Source organism: Maylandia zebra, linkage group LG23 (assembly GCF_041146795.1).
Source record: "Maylandia zebra isolate NMK-2024a linkage group LG23, Mzebra_GT3a, whole genome shotgun sequence".
NCBI classification, from domain to species: domain Eukaryota; kingdom Metazoa; phylum Chordata; class Actinopteri; order Cichliformes; family Cichlidae; genus Maylandia; species Maylandia zebra.
In genome coordinates, this window is record NC_135188.1 from 4,835,519 (window position 1) to 4,853,083 (window position 17,565).

The 17,565-nt window shown below is 40.8% G+C and overlaps 1 protein-coding gene across 6 annotated transcripts in view; it reads right to left on the reverse strand.

Annotated features, from left to right (window-relative positions):
* agbl4 (AGBL carboxypeptidase 4) overlaps nucleotides 1-17,565 on the reverse strand; it is a 350,713-nt gene that overhangs the window by 60,761 nt on the left and 272,387 nt on the right. For 3 of the 6 annotated variants that reach the window (XM_076879891.1, XM_076879893.1, XM_076879892.1), the window contains 2 exons: nucleotides 15,752-15,900; nucleotides 12,637-12,850 (listed from right to left, as the gene is read on the reverse strand). The exons of 2 other annotated variants lie outside the window; for them this stretch is intronic. In XM_076879891.1, the coding sequence (XP_076736006.1) occupies nucleotides 12,637-12,850; nucleotides 15,752-15,900 (363 nt within the window). Of the gene's footprint in view, nucleotides 1-7,742; nucleotides 12,459-12,636; nucleotides 12,851-15,751; nucleotides 15,901-17,565 lie in introns of those variants that run through there. One more of the 6 variants, XM_004554928.5, reaches the window with a different exon arrangement.

Consider the following 17,565-nt stretch of genomic DNA (forward strand, 5'->3'; position numbering starts at 1 on the left):
CCTCATTCAGTCAGACGACAGGAGGAAAGACCCAGATAAACTCCTGGAGCCTGAAAAGAGCACAGCTTTCTTTTCTTTTTCTTTTTTTGAAGTCTCCTTCTCTTCTCGGGCTGATTCGTCGTGCCTGTTTAGTCGGCTTCACATTACCATTTAAATAAAGAGGCTAGCTAAATGACCACTGGTAGAACATTAAAAGAGAAAATAAATTGTTTTTCTTTCTCACTTTATTCTTTTCTCTTTCTAGCTCAAGCTCCTCATCATTTTTAATTTGTTTGGTCTGGGGGGTATGCTTGATAAAATAATATGCAGAAGAATCCAAATGCAAAACGAAGCATTCATCTTTGATTACAAGGCAAATCTAATCTCTTTTAATGGAAAACAATGACTCACAAAGCTAAGCAGACTTGAAATGACTCAGGTATGTTAATTTCTTGAGGAGAATTGATTATTATAATCTGAATCAACAACAAATAAGAAAATGGCACGAATAACCACCGGGCATTAAGTTTGCTTCAAAAAAAGACCTTATGATGAAAAGGGATAATGTCAAATGATACACAAAGTGCAACAGAGGGGGGGAAAGACCTCTGGGGTCCATACTGTATGTGGACGTTATCTCGTAGCAGTTATCAGATCGTTTTTAGAGCCACTAGTTTAAAGGATATGTGTAATATCTGTACTGATTTAAGCACAACTTTTAAAACATTAACACAACCCTAAGCCTTTGAAGTATGAAATAATACGAACACGCTGTTATACTAACTTTACCGATCATTTTAACACACGGCTCCCTTTTTGTGCTTTTCCGCTGAATTTTGCGCATCTGTAGCTGCCGAGACAAGTGTAGTTTGATCTGTAGCTTGCATGAGAGAGCAGATTGTATTGGACACAGATTGATTGCCCTTGAAATCCAGCAAAATTGCTTAGCTTGTAACAAGTTTTATTTACTACATTAAATTATCATTAAAATGCTATTAGCGCACTTAGTTGATTTCCATTATGAACAACACATCTATGGTGAGAGAGGCACAAAGTGGTGGGTGGGTCGGTGGGTGGGTGCAGAGGGGTTATGGTTGGGACTCGTGTAAGGAGGGCAGTGGAGGAAAGCGGGAGGAGAGATGAGAGGAGGGAGGAGAAATGAAGAGAGGATACACGAGACGAGAGGTGAGACAGGAAGGATGGAGGCGACGAGAGAGCAGTGGGAGATGAATATTAAGCACCCGTAGTGATTAGGGTGGTGCTGCAGAGTGGCACTGTGACAGTGACATTGTCTGCCATTGGCAGCCTCTGCCATGGCGATTCACTGGAACCTGCTTCATTTGGGCCATAATTAGCTTAACTGTTCAGAGAGTGAAAAATTCATCATCGCTTTGAATCTTGTTAATTGGGAGAGCCATCTGCATTAATAGAGGCCATTTGGATGCTCCGTATTTAAGTATGCATGCGCCAGTGTGTGCGTGCATTCACAGGTATGTATGCATGTGCACGAATGTGTGTAGGGTAGACGAGCAGAGTTTTGCATCCACTTACTGGAGGGGCTGATGGACTCGAAACTTTTCCAGTTTTTATCATTGAAGCAGCAAAATAAGCTCCTTAAAAACGATAAGGACCTCCGAACATCGCTGGCAGCAAGGAATTTAACAGTCAAGACCTACCAGCGTATCTTATCGTACAGCTAACTGACAATGTATGAACACCCAGATGGGTGAAGGTATGGGTGGTGCTTCATCAATGTGTGCAAAGACCAAAGGCAGAATTGCTAAAGTACCAAGTTGATGTCACACCTGCAATAACTTTTGAAATGAACAAAGCAGCAGAGATGGCAATGAAGGCTCTTGCATATTTTACTTGACTATATATATATATATATATAAATACTCTGCATGGTGTAAATAGGTGGTACACAGATAAAACTACCAAACTGCTCTAAATGAAAAACACAAATAACTCCTTCACCTACAGTCACAACAACAGCACGAACGAGAATCGATTAGAAAAGCATAAGCTCAACTCTTTTGTTACTTAGTTAATTGTTTCCCATAATGAGAAAAACCTTCCCTGCCTTTGGGGAGAAAATATTGCAGGATAAGCGAAATAACTCGGTTTAGTGCAAAGGGAATTAAAGTCAATATATCGCATCAGTCGGTGATGGACAAAATTAATATAGGGCCTGATCAACAATACTGAAAATGTTAACTGCTGCATGTGTGCTCAAATTTCCATCGTGCTTGTGACGAGCTGCAACAAGGATCGGGATGTATTTCTTCTGTCTGCCGGCGCGGGAAAGATTTACAGCAGCAGCGGTGATGGTCAGATACTGCTGCAAGCGATAAGAAATTAAGACTAATGTCCATTTATTTTCTCGTGGTGCGGCTGAAGCCAAACCGCCATGACAGCGAACAACAAGAAGCTGGCGTGGAGAGACTCAAAATCCTATAATCTAGTCCTGAGCGTTGGGTTTAGACTTTTAGTTGGTGGCCAGTGTGCCGTTAAATCTAGTTCAGTCTGGGTGGATGTGCTTTGTGGACTGTGTTTCATATTCAGCAATAAAACATGCCACTATTCGTCCTTCCTCTAAACCCAGTGTGTACGTGTTTATGATCGTGGAAACAAACCTTGTTACTCTGAGGTAACATATGCACACGGCGCACCCACTCTGAACTTCCCCTTCCACGAGGCAAATGCGGTTATATTTCCCCATTCAAAACACTAACAATGTCATAAAGATAATGCATTACTGCCACCTATTATGCAGAGCTGCTGCGTGCGCCATGTCTGCATTAAATTCAAAAGGTGAACACGATGAATCAGACAATGTTCCAAGAAGCTCCATAAAAGCACCGAAATGACCATATTCATTAGACTGTGTGTGTGACATAAATACAATATGTCTCCCTCTATACTGCAGTGTGTGAGGAGTACATGGTGTTTATGCGACAGAGAGCCAGGCTGCAGAGCCCAGCCCAGTCTGGACGGACTCAGCCCAGCCCAGCTCGACCCAGCCAGCACTAATCCATCATCACCACTACTGAATCATCACGCTGCCAATAAAGAAAGGCAGCAATACATTATAGACATGTGGCAGGCTTTAGCGATAATGACATTGAGAAGTCCTCTTGGGCTGTAGGAAAAGCCTGGGCGCGTGACACACTTGCTTACAGAGGCAATAATGTATGGAAATGCTTCAGTGTGCAAGACAAGAGAGAGGGACAGGGAGAAATGAAGGAGGTGCAGTCTGTATATAAAGAAAGGAGGCACTCTTCCCATCAGTTTCTATTGTGGACTATACAAAAAGGAGGACATTCAGAGACAATGTTCGTTTTAGATTCATTTGCAAAAAAAAAAAAAAAAAAAAAAAGAGCTATCTTACAATCAGTCTGATGTGTCAACACCCCATTTCTGTGTTATCTCGGTCTATACATCTCAGCTGTTAATGCAATAGGGTTTGTACAAGTGACACGTTAGAGACAGAGCTGCCAATCATCGGCATGTCATGTGGCACAGTGCAGCTTGAATCACCCTGTTATGTCGTTTATGATATTGAAAACATTGTGCGTTAACCCCACACGCACTAAACTTAGAATAAAAGTGCAAAACGTACAGGCGAGTGGATTGATCTGTGTGGTGACGGAAGTCCATTACACAGCCTGTGACGATGGAAAACTAATGTAAGGTAAGATGTGAAAAGGCACAAAGAACTTAAACGGTTACACACCTCTGTGAAGCTACACATCACACTTTCATCCTTCGCCTCGGTCTGGAAATCTCTCAGTCTTAGTTGTGTTAAACTCGTGGGTGACATGTTGCAAACGTAAATCTCTGGTATTGTATGACCAACTTAAATTTAAAAATGTCTCTTTTTCCATTTAAATTAAAAGTTGGTTAGGTTTCTGTGTGCTGAAGAATTTGCATTAGCCTAAGGGTCATTCAGGTTTTATGAGAATCACTCCGCACACACAGCCCCCAATTTGAAAATGGAGAAACTCTTTTGACATCAATTATGTGCTGCTGCAGCGTAAAAATAACACCTTTAAGACTCAAACTAAGTTTACACCTCAAGATATGGGAAATTTTTAACCTTGATTCAGTTTAGTTTACCTCCAACCTCTGAAAATGTGCCAGTGAACAACACGGGTAGTCAAGAGGCAACTTCCAGAGGTGAAAAATGAATCCAATGTGGAAGTGACATCAACTGCAGGCGTCGCTAGAGGATGGCTGCAAATGAAAGTTAATTCCTACAGACTTCCATGTTAAAATTTCCAACTTCCCACCATTGAAACCCAAAAGGTTTGGGCTCAGTCAATAATTTTGACTGGGGTGACTTTACGACTGACATGTTTCTCTATTGGAGTTTCTTTTATCTGGAAACATAATACCAACACTGAAACTCCAACTGTGAAGCTCAAAATTGATGGGTGACATCAAAGTGGCTACATCAAGATTTCAGAGGTTTATGGATGTAGTTAAATTGGACATGCAGATGGTTGATGTGACAGAGGAGTATGCTAGGAAGAGATGGAGGCAGATGATCCATTGTAGCGACCCCTAAAAGGGTCAGTTGAAAGAAGAAAAAGAAGAAGGAGGGGGGTTTCACTGCAGTTTCTTTGCTGTAGGTTCTGAAAGATGCATGCAAAAAATCCCCCCAAAAACCTAAAACGAAGAACCCATCTGCTTCCAGCAGGATAAAGCACCATGTCACAAACTCAGCTCATCTCAAACTGGTTTCGAGAATATGACACTTGTACTCATATGGCCTCCTCAGTCACCAGATCTCAATCGAATAGAGCACCTTTGGCATGTAGTGGAGCGGGAGACTCGTATTAGGGATGTGCCGCCAACCAATCTGTAGACAGGCTGCGATCATGTCAATATGGACCAAAGCTTCTGAGGAATCCCTCCAGCATCTAACTGAATCCATGCCACGAAAAGTAAGGCAGTTCTGAGGTTCAACGGTGGACCAACCCTGTAGTACATCTATCTCTCTCCCCATTTCTCTTCTACGAAGTGGGATCACAGGGTATTCACCACATCCTTCTTCCCAACCAAACTTTCCAGATCCTGCCGAGGGATTCTGAGGCATTTCCAGGCCAGACTGGAAATATCTCTCCAGCAGTTTCTTGGCTCACCCAAAACACTTACAAGGGTAGTCGCCCCAGGAAGGATCTTAACCAGATGCCTGAACCACCTCAACTAGCTCCTTTTGATGAGCAGGAGCAGCAGCTCTACTCCAAGATTCCTCCGGAGGTTTGAGCCCAACCACCCTTCAGAGGAAACTCATTTCGGCCGACTCCTTCAGTCACCACCCAGATTTCATGACCATAGGTGAGGGATGCAACATAAATAAGCGCTATACAAATACAGGCCATTTACCAAATCAGTGGGTAAATTGAAAACTTTGGTTTTTTGGCTCATCACCATCTCAACAGTCCAGTATAATGCCCACATTGCTGCCGATGATTCACCAGCTCACGCTCCACCTTTCCATCGCTTGTGTATAACACCCCAAGATACTTGAACTTGTTTGGTCTAGGTGGCCTGCCTCTCAAGGAGCTTTCCAGTTTTCCAGATTTTATGTGGGTGCATGGACCAAACTGGTTTAGCGATGCTGCTAGCATGCATAAAAACAAACTCTTCACATCAAAAAATACAAAAATTAATAAATATAAAATGAAGAAAGGGCTGTAACAAGGATGGGGATGCATTTCTTCAGTCTTATCTAACAGTTTCCCCCAAAGGAAGATGAGCAAAAAAAAAAAAAAAAAACAAACAAAAACCCAGCCAACCAAACAAACAAACAAACAACAAAAACAACCCCCCAAAAAACCACAGACACAAGGTTTGTGCTGATAGAATAAAAGTCTCAATTTTATTTCTGTTTATCTATACATTAAACAGGTGTTCCTGAATGCAGCAAGAGAAAACACAGAACAGGATGCTAAGCGTCAAAGACTTGCTCGCATAGCAGAGGTGTGGCCGGTTTAGCAAAGACATGTACACTCTCTATCGCATATACTTATAACATTTTCTGAAAATGTAGGGTTGCCTCTGGGAGGCTATAATAATGAGGGAGTGTCAACTCCAAAAGTCTTGAAATTCTTTTCACATTATCATACCAACTGGAAATACTCCATACAGTAATAACCCTGTCTTTCCCTAATGATCACTGCAATGCGTTTATACCTAATACAGACAGGTAGATATCCAAGCAGCCCTGTATAGCTCACTTAATACAAGTATGAAAATGTCATTAATAGGTCTGTATGGATTTGTCATGTCGCCGTTGTCCCCTTTAACTCAATCTCGAGGCCCAGTTTTCCATCTCCGCAGTTGGCCCTCTACCCGACAGTGATGTGGTACCAGGTAAGTAACTCAACACCTGCATAGGAATTCAATTACACACAAACTCCCTGGGTCAATACCCTGGACCAGAGCAAAGCTTACAATTGAACTATTATTAAAACAGTCCAACGAATGGCTTAAGTGCTTCCGTGAAAACGACTGCTGTGTATCTGAACACATGCTCTTCCCACAGTAGAGAGGTACCAGCACATTTCATGTTCACCAGCACGGTTGGAAATGAAAACAATAACCATCAGTAAGAACATAGAAACATACTGAAAAGGGACACAACCCTTTTCTCTCAATAAAAGAAACAAAAACAAAACAACAGAAAAACACTTTGGTGCAGAAAAGATTCCATTGGTACAGGGTAAAAGAAAATATAATGCACTTTGTATAATTACTCACAGTAAGTCAATCGTTAATACTTTCTTACACTAAATGCATAATTTTAACATTTAAATTACATTTAAGTGACGGTGAGGGAAAAAGCGATGCAACAGGGGAATCACAGATAATTATTCAAGAGGACAGGAACGTCGACAAAAAACAGTCTTCGTGAATATACCCTGATCGCATTTTTGGCATGGTCCAAATTTTAGAAGTTGACACATTCCTCTACGTGGGTATTTTGTCATTTCATCCCTCTTCTAGAACACAATCTGAGGTTAACATGGACTCAAACTTAACGTGTGGTTTTGTTTTTTGCTGAGGACCTCTTCTACTCCATCGTCCCAGTCTGACTGAGATTTCCTGCGTGGCATGCGACCAGTGAACAGTGGCTTCCTCTAACTTTCACATCGTCGACATCTGAGTGTGAGCTAATAATCATCTATTATCTATAGTGTAACCTGATCTAATCAGTAAAAATGCATATTTCCGAAAATACACTGCAACAATGTAAATTGATAGACAACAGGTGCTAAAAGCAGATGCATCCATTTGAAATCGGCAACTTCTGAGGTACTTCTGAAACTCACAGCTGAGGATATAATCACTATCTACAATATTTGGATGGATAGCATATAGTTGATACAGTAAAAGCAGGGTTATCGATTTTTGTGAAATATTTTGGCTTTAGAATTCGAGTAAGCTGAGGGGATAGTGGCGGTTGACACACCTGAATAAAACATAGCCGTATGACGATAAAAACATAGAAAAACAGCACCATTTGAGGTCCGATAGATCAGTTTTCGAACTGTTTGCTGGTAGCACCGTCAACCAGTAAAAATCTCAGAATGCAATACAGAGACAGAACACAACCACTGATCAACTGCACAACATAGCAAAGAGCGAAGATATATATTCGGAGACGACCCCTCACACAGACACCCCTTTACAGCAGCATCTTTAAGCAGGTAATAAAACTGATTTCCTCCTAAGAATGATATTTGTGTACTGAGGTGTTTTACAAGTTTTTAATATGCTGTACATGTTGAGAGTAACCAGGTATACCTTTTCCTATAGATTTTTTTTTTTAATATACACACATAGTTTACAGTCACTGACAAACAAACACCAGAGTAACAATGAGGTAGGACGGTGAAGTTAGATGAAGTAGAACCGGTTTGTGGATTGTATACAAATTTTCTGATAACTGTAATAAAAATATAGGCCAAACTATGTGTTCCTCTCCGTTTTCTCATTTTAAACCAAGTCTGACACTGTATCTGTGGCTCAAACGTGTGTCTCGTGTACACCTAGCTCCGAAAACAGTGGCACAGAGCCATTTATCTTGTTTCGCACAGTGAAGCTAAAACCAGATCGCTTTTTCCTTAATCAAACTGTCAAAAAGCAACCCAAAGCTCCTTCCCTTCTGCAGCTTAAACAGGTGTTTACAACATAAGCCAAAACAACAGCGAGGAGGACAGGATCGTCCACATGAAAGTCAGGAGAGAAAAAAACTAAAGGTGGCATAAAAAGACGATCGCAAAGCCGCCACGGTTACGTTTCCTGCCTATCACTACTTAAGTGTAACGGTGAAAGCACCGACTGGTCTGGTGTCGTGACGCAAAGCCAAAATTAGTGGCTCTGCTTGTGAATAAAACGGTACAGTATGTTACTGATATGCTGCTAAAAACCCAAACCGCTCTTCTGCAAGTGACTCGGTACATTTGATAAAGAACGGCCTTGCCTTTACAGATTAAGCCAAATCTGGGTTAAAAACATACAGTCCTTCCATACAGCTTTCATCCTTTGAAGGTGGTTTTAGTTAAAGGATTAGGCTTAATGGCCATCCAGGAAACAGGCCTTAACATTTTTGATGATGTAATAGCTCTATTAATGGTCTTTCTTTAAGCATCATTTTAACCACACCCCTCCCATTTTGGCATAAACAACAAAGAAACAAACACAAATACAATACACAACAATGTCTTAGAATTTTAGCAAAGGTACTTTGCACAGCAGAAATCTTTTCTTTTAAAATGCACAGCCTAGCGCACATAAACCTTTGTACAGGGAAAAACAAAACGAGAAATCAGAGGGCACCGAAAAAGGGACGTTTCTAGGGAACCCCCTCAAACAGTATATCAATAACACATCGCCGTTATAAGGTGGCGCTTTACGCTCGGTTACTGTGGCCGGGGCCATTTTTTAAAAATTTGTTTTGTTTGTGCAAACCCTGCTGATTCTAAACCCCGTCTTTAGCTCGATCTCAGCATTCAATACTTTGGCTCACAATTACCACTCATTTGTAAAAAATACACTATTATCTCTATAGGAGTCATATTTATACATTACCAGCATCAGTTTAAAGCGCATATTCCAGTCAGCTTGCACATTTCATTGGTCAGTTTTTATACTGGCGAATCACATTTTGCAGATAGTAGTAGTTATCAATTTTCTAACTAAGTTTTTTTCTTTTAAACCGTTCCTTTTCGAGACCATGACGGAGTTGCAGATTAAACTATTGAGATAATTTAACTTACTGAAATGCAGTTTTTTTTTTTAAAGAAACCTGTTAAATCTATTAGGGCTGCCCCTGACCAAAGATCTTCCTAGCTGAACAGTTTTTGTGACCGTGATCTAATTAATCCAAAATATATTTTAACATATTTTCTAATGTGTTTTGTCAAGCACGACAAAGTGGTTTGAAAGCTGAGACAGAACATTGTAAGTAACACCATTACCACCGTGCTACATACCAGAGAAAAAAAATTATACAAACTCATGGACGAAGCGTTCTGCCTGTTACAGACAGCAGCAAAAGAGGTAATTATTCTGATTGTGCTGCAATCACCAGTAAGCAGGCTGTCTAAAGACGGCGGCCATGCCAAGCGGCCAACATTCGCCTACTTGCATATTTGAAACAAAAACCAATGTTTGAGGTTGATGACTGACAGACAAATATTTATCTGTCACCTTCCTACGCTTTGGATTTTGTGTGTGAAAAAAAGCGAGAAAAAAAAAAGTTTCCATGAGTGACTGACACTTCCTGTAAAGTGAGTGTTTCCTTTTCAGGTCGACCAAGAATGTTCCGACTCCTGGAGGGGTGGGGGGTGGGGCAGCCCTAAAGTCTATCAAGCATGTTAGCGGCAAATCTGACAAATGAATCAAAATGTACCAAAACTCATTCTTGCCATAATAAACCATAAAAAAATGTCTTAAGGTGCTTCATGATAATACAATGATTGTTAGGCCTTAATCTATGAGGACATGTTTGTTTGTTTGTTTTTTTTTAATTAAAAAAAAATAAAAATAAAGGACAAATACCACAAAAACATTTCTTTAAGATCGAAGAATTTGCCCATTTAAAGTGCATTCAATGTAAATGATTTGTGTTGATCTAACTACTGCATCTCAACCGTTGGAGCGCAATGGTTTAACAATACAGAATTTTATACTATGGCGTGATCATCAGGTAGATCCTAAGTGAGGTTTGCCAAATAACAGATATAGTAAATATAACGTACAGGCTCGGCTGAAATCGGGTGTTAAGAAAAGCCTCGTCTCATTTTCCAGAGATCGCTTTGGCTAAGAGAGAGGGATACTTTTTGTTTTCTTTTTAAAACATATGTTTGTAGACTCAGCTGATCTAAGTTCGATTACAACGTCAAGCTTAAAGCCAACAATTCATATAAAAAAATTAAAAAAGTGTACAAAGAAACACAAGAAATTGATAGGTAACGTGGAATTACAACATCAATTTGCTAAACCAAACTTGTCCAGAAGCTTGAAACTGTAACGAGACTACAAACTGAAATATCAATGTTTGGTGGAAAATAATAATAATAATAAAGAGTTGCTTATGTACACTGAAATAAAGTAGCTTAAGAAAAGGCTGATCTGAACTTTTGAAATAACAAAAAACCGAGACGGACGATATGATACAGAAAAATAAATCAACAGACAAACAAGAATCTAGACTGTGAGGAGGAGAAAGGCTTGATGAGCAGCTCTGCAGTAGATTCACAGTTAGCCACAGCTAGGTCACAGTTGAGATTTCAATCTGCAGCGTTTAGTTCCAGCCTGCAGATTGCCACCCAAGCCATTTTGGATCAAAAAGAAAAAAGAAAGTGTGTGTGTGTATACATAGATATACACACACACACACAGAACAGAAGAGGAGAATAAAAACATGAAAGAACAAGAAAGAGACTAAATTTTAAAAGTTCTGATGGCATAGCTCAGGGAAAGTTGTCACTGGAGCAACCTTACTCTAATTCCCCAGTGGCGTGCCTTAAACAAGAGGGGGTTATTATGGGGTTCAGCAGGGCCAGACAGCTTCAGCAGCAAAATAGTATCCCAGACAGCTTTACCCGTAGCTAACACCGCTTCCACAAGACGATGACCAGAGCTGTGCCTCGATTTTCATCCGGGTAGCGGTCCGGCTCAGCCAAACTTAATGGTGTGAACTACACAGAAAATAGTACCTGGCCACCTCGTACATTCTCACAGCAAAGTGCAGATGAAGCGTCGTGACTTCAGCTTACAATACATTTACAATCACAGCATACTAGAAAACCCAGGAGCTTATCAGTGCCTGGTGATTGCCAGATCCATTTAAGGCCTTTCTAGGTCTCAACATGCCTGTACCACTGCAACTCAACAGTCAAGTTTCCTTAAAGTAACACACAGATATCCGATCAAAACGTCTCCTGTGCTCCCTCGTGGATGGCAAATATTCATAAAGATTAACATTAAAAAAACATAAAAAACAAATACAGCATTCTAGAGACTCGACAGAGTCCCATTAAATCTCAGTAAGCTGTCTTTATAATAAAGTTATACGGTTAAGTGGGAGCACACGCCCATAATTAATCTCTTTAGGAGCAACAGAATCTCTGCTGCAAAATGAAATATGGCTGTTACTAATTAAGACTTGTGCATTTGAGACCCTCATGTCCCATTCTATGCAGTAAGTACCAACCGCACCAACTCCCAGCAGTTATTGAGTAGTCACCATAACAGTCAACCTCTCACGCATCTAAGCTCTAATGCAAACTAGCATCATTCGTTCGCCCAGGGAAATAATCTCTTACTTTTTAAAAGTTCAAGGACTCAACAATTATGTTCTGACACAGAACAATAAAGTAATAATCACACCTAATTTCTCTTTTGACACACATGCACAAACCTCAAGAATCTGCATCTCTGTACCAATGCCACTGTAAAGCTTATAAAAACACTCACACCAGCCTATGTCAAGCTAGCTCACATGTTCAGTTTCTAACCACTGGGTAAAGCTGTCTGTTGGCCAATTAGAAAAGCGGGCTCACAGAAATGTGATGATGGTTCTTTACGAAGGGGCGGGCGAAGGGGCCTCTTTGTTTTAACATTTCAAATAACAACCAATCCGATGTGCCAAAGTAATACGACCGCTCCTGAAATGGTTACAGCATCCCCCGACAACCCATATCAAGTCCCCTCAATATCCTGCAGACCACGCGGGGCAGAAGGCGCTGGCGTGACAGTTGATCACTATATGCCATCGTAGGTGAAGTTCTCCATCTTGACTGTCTGTCTGATGAGCAGCTTGGACTCCCGCCGCTCCTCATTCTTGATGGACTTGTTGATGTCCATTATCTTTTCACAAATGTATTTGTTCACTTTGGACAATCTCTGCGTTATCTCTGCACTGTCGGCTGTCTCTTGAGACACTCTGTCGTAGAGACACTCTGGGGAAGGAGCGAGTGTGAGTAATCAGACCACATCAAATTAAAAGCCGCTCATTTTGGCCTCGCCTTAAGGCTAAAGAATTTACCTTTACTAAAACATTTTTGCAACTCGTCCAAAGAAGGGTTTGTCAAACGTTTGAAATATACATTTTAAAGAAAAAGGAAAAGTTTGTCTTACCTCTGACAATCTTCAGCTTGCTGGGTGACAGTGGAGGTTTAGGCAAGGCATCTTTTTTCTTTTTAGTGGCCACTCCAGTGACACTGCGGTTTTTGAGGGTTTCTGTGCCCCAGATCATTACAGCCAGGTTCTTTGTGAACTTAGAATCTCCCTGGGTCCGCTGCAGCTGGTGCCATTTCTCTTCTTCCACCCAGATCCCACCACCAAGGTGTACCTAGAGACGTAAAACAAAGGTTTGTGAAAAGCACAACTGGAAACAACTTCTTCTCCATCTACGGCTCATTATACAACAAACAGTATGTTGTCACCGGCACGGTGTCAGGATTTATTGTTGTGACACTCAACTAGTTTTATTAATTTTTAGTCAACAGAAGACAAAGTAGATATCCGTGTTTTAGATAAAGAACATTACAGCTTCACATCTATTCAACTGTTTGTTTGTGGGGGAAAAAAGTGGGAATAACCCAGATCTTCGAGGATCAAACGTCAGTTACACTGTGACTCTTTACAGGTCGAATTTGGAAGACACAGCAATTGGATTTTGAGTCAGATATGGTTGAACAGAAATGTTCATAGCTCTTGACCAAAAGAGAAAAAACAAGACAAACGGGAAAGCATGAAGACAACTTAAAAAAAGAAACATCTGTCTTTCATGATTTGGGGCAGAAAAATAATTTTTCTGTAAAAATAACAAACTTGCATGTATAATTGAACTCACCCAAATTTCCCATAGCTGTGAAATTTGTAAAACTATTATAAAAATATAAAAGTTACATATTATTGTTGTGAAATGAAAGGTGTCCCTAATGTATTTTAGGTGCATAAATGCTATAAATGGGTCCTTTTAGCCCACTGGTAGGTTCATCGCTAAGCAACATGATGTAATAATATATCATGCATAATATTAGTGGACGGTGGATATAATATGATGATAAGCTATTGTCATGAAGTCAAAAATCACACAATGCTTTTATAATGTGATATAGGTGAATAAATGCTACAAATTGGTTATTTTAGACCGTTGGTAGGTGGTTGCTAGGCAACATCATGACATCAGGCTCTTGTATTCAGCCCTGAAAACTTCTCTAAGGAGGTCAGTCATTACATCGGGCCGCTCGCCGGCAATATCAAACCCTCTGCTAAAGACCTGCTATTATTTTTACCAGCGTTTGAAACATCACATCTCAGAGCTCATCTACTCGTGTTTCTTCCATCCAAGAAACATTAGAAAAATCAAACCTTTACTGCCATCCAATGATTTGGAACTTTTAGTACAAACATACATCCTCCTCAGCCTGTTTTCAACTGATCCCAAATGCAGTAGCTAGGCTGCTTACAAAAATTAGCAGGCCCTTACACATCACCCCTTTTTTAAATTTAATATGATATAAAGTCCGACGTGGCAAAGCTTCTGCATATATATCTGAGCTACTGACAGCAGTAGGCCTCTGCGATCATCTGATCAGGGTCTCCTAACTGTTCTGTGCTCTTATTTTAAATCCAGAGGGGACTGCTGTTTTGAGTTTGTAGTCCAAAAACTTTGGAACAGCTTTCTTCAACCTTTCACTGATTTTAAATGACTGCTTACTTTTAAAACGTAAGATTTTCCTTAATCATTTCCCCAAAATATTTTCAAAATATAATGAAGAAGATGTGTGTGTGTGTTTGCAGCTTGATGGTGCTTTACTTTTTCTTGTGTCTTGTGGTGTAATCTCAGCGATTTTGTACAGACTAGTAAAATTCTGGTAGTGTGAAGACAAACAGAGTACATGCTAATTATAGCAGGACACATTCAGCTTTCACCTCCCGCTTAGACTAAATCAAACTTTCCAAGAAGGGTCACTTTCACCCTCTAGGATACGTAAACAAGCTCTGGCCACTATCTTCTTGTAGCACGGATTACCTTCATTACAAACTTAGGCTGTGGCTCTTTACACAGTCACTGTACATTGCGTAAGCCTGGACCAAACACTTCAAGCTGATTGCCAGCCATGGCAGACTGCCCTGGTCTTCTAGGTGAGCTACTGTACCGGAGGGGCTGCATATGTGACTCTCGTTCCCTTCCCTACTCTCTTATCACCGTAAAGTCTTTAGGCTAGCATCCAAAAGGCTTTTCCCTGTGCAGCTAATGTGCTTTAGGCCCCCGGCCAGCAGACAAGCTTTTTACTGCCCTCGAGGTAGAAAAAGCCTCTTCTTTTTCTTCTTTTTCCACGACCCCTCCCCACCCTTCCCAGCGCACTCTCAGTAGGGTTAACCTGTCAGTCACTTTAAATTCCTCTCGTGCAAATAATTAATATGGGGTCCCTCATGTAGGACAGTTCTAATTTGCAAGTGTTCTTCACGCTTGAAGTGGCTGCAGGCCCCAGAGCTTGTACTACCAATTCCCCCCCTGTCATCAGCGACAGGACGCTGGTTGAGTTACAGCAGTGGGGGCAGTAAAGAACCCTAACAGGCTAATAAACACCGACGATGCTGGCTGCGCTTGCAGGAACAATAATAATCTTCTCAACCTTGTTTACCTGCAAGGGTAAGGCAGCTAGGGGAAAGGACTGATCAACAATGACAGCATGTTCCCAGATTCACGGGTGTTAAGAGGAAACGCAGCACTTCCTGTAAAATCAGGATACTGTTCACAGCCACCCACAAGGAAAAATGAAAGGGGACCAAATGATTCGAAGCTCTCAAAATTGGTTATTAAGATACCATCATAGTCAGAGTTTTAGTGCCCTTTCTACTCTACACTATAAATTAGAAGTTCACTTAAATATATGCAAACATAATTGAAAAAACAGGCCTGTTGACTACTGAGTGAACTTCAAGAACAATTCTTTTTCCTACATTAGAAAATATGAAATTAACTGGACTATGCTAACAGCCTTGCAATCACTTTTATGACATCAGTTTGAATTTTCGTGCACAAGATCCTCTTGTTTTCACTTTGCTTTAAAGAATTAATGTCAGCACGAAAAGACAGATTTATGCAGCCATGAAACAGCACAGACAAGAAATTACACAAATTAATAATAAAAGTTTTCTTCGTGTACTAGTTGAAGCGAAAATGGAAAACTGGAAATGCAATTAAATACGCAGCAATTCTTAGTTCGGAGAAACGTACCTTGCCGTCGTTGCAGGTGTATACTGTTCTAGGTGAGGGTGAGTAGCTGGAACTGGTGTTGGCTTCTTCTCTGCACGTCTCCTGGGCCTCAACAATAGGTTCAACCACTTCAGCCTTGATTGTCTGGGTGCCATTGTCATGCATAGGCTCTAGGAGATAAAGGAGACGTTAACAATTATGGAGATAAAAGCAACGACAAACCTCTGTTTTCACTTAACGCAACTTGGCGAAACTAAAACATGCTAAAATACAGCAGAAACGAGGGAAAAAATGCTAGGTGTAAACAGCTACTAGCACCTGAATTCTTACAGTAGTGAGGGGTTTTTTGCCTTCACCGCTGGAGCAGTGCCCACCTGCTTGTTTGCTTGCTATGCGCCTTGGGCACAGGCTTGCCTGTGCCTTGTGACAGGCAGTTATTTTAGCCCAGTAACTAAGCTGGCTTGGTGGCTGGCCACGCTAAGCTCCAATGTAGCTGATGAGTTTTAATATCGGTCAGCGCACTCCATCCACTGCCTGACAGCACCCCAGGGTGCTTTAATCTTTAGCCTGTCCATTAGATGGTCTAGCCAGTAGCTGGGCGCCTCTGTTCAGATCTGCAGGGGGTCTGAGGTTAAGACCAGCATCTGGCAGAGCTCGAGTATGTACAGCACTGTGCACTGCAATGACACCACTTTTAATCACACAACCAAAGTGCATTTTATTCAACTTCCAGTACTGGATTTACCACTTCAGCAATAGACCTGTTAAAATCCCTTTGGATTATAATCTCTCTCCACATGTATACATCATTCCCCAAAGGTTTCTTCAGTTTTTATCTTATCCTGATTCTGGCAGAAACCAGTCCTGTTATGGTAATTATGATCAATCTGTATGGGACACTGGGTTATACAAACTGTATCTGATTTAAATGTAAGCTTAGTGCTTTTCTTTAGGCTTATCTGATATAATTGCGTGTCTAATATTCCTAAATCAAAATAACATTAGTCCAGGACCATCACTTTGTTTGGACTTTAGAACTTTTGTACTGTGAGAGAAAGACATAATAAATACTTAGTGGGTGGTGGGAGAAGCAAAAGAGGGACAAGGTACTGTTGGATGAATGGGTCACATGAGCCTCACCCAACAGACTGGGGTTCAAGCCTTGTGTGAAATCAAAACGTAGTTTTCCCACCGGTGCTTTGTCCTCGTCTCTCTTTTCCTCTTTCCTCACATCCAACTGTTCGCAATAGACAGCTGCCCCTCCCTGAACCAGAGCTCTCTTCCAGTTAAAAGAGTGTTCTTCCTTCCCGCCCTCACCAATTTCTTGCTCAAAGAGGATCGTCTGGTTCTTTCTCTAATATTGTAAGGGCTTATCTAGCAGCAACAGCGACAATAATAGAATGTGCACATTTATGGCACCCATATACAGTAACAAAAATCGAACTTAAAGACACCTATAAAGTAGGTAGGACTCTCGTTTTATAAAAGAATCAGTTCTTAAGCAGATTAACTGACTGACACTCAGCCATCATCATCATCATCACCATCCAAGAAGCTTCTTTAGTTCTGAACTGAAGAAGCTTCCTGGATGAGAGAACCTGAGAACCTTCACAGACATTCATCTTTACACTTTTTTTGTTTTTTTGCACATAATTGCAAAAAAAAAAATTATTGTCTGCATTTGTCATCCAGACCTTGTCAGGAGAGAGATGGTACAATTACTGTGCTGTGTGGACATAAAGTGAACACTAAACTTAATATCTATCCTCACGCTTGCTGCTAAACTCCTTCCACTGAAATTGTGACTTTATTGCTGTTCAGATGTTTCTGTATAA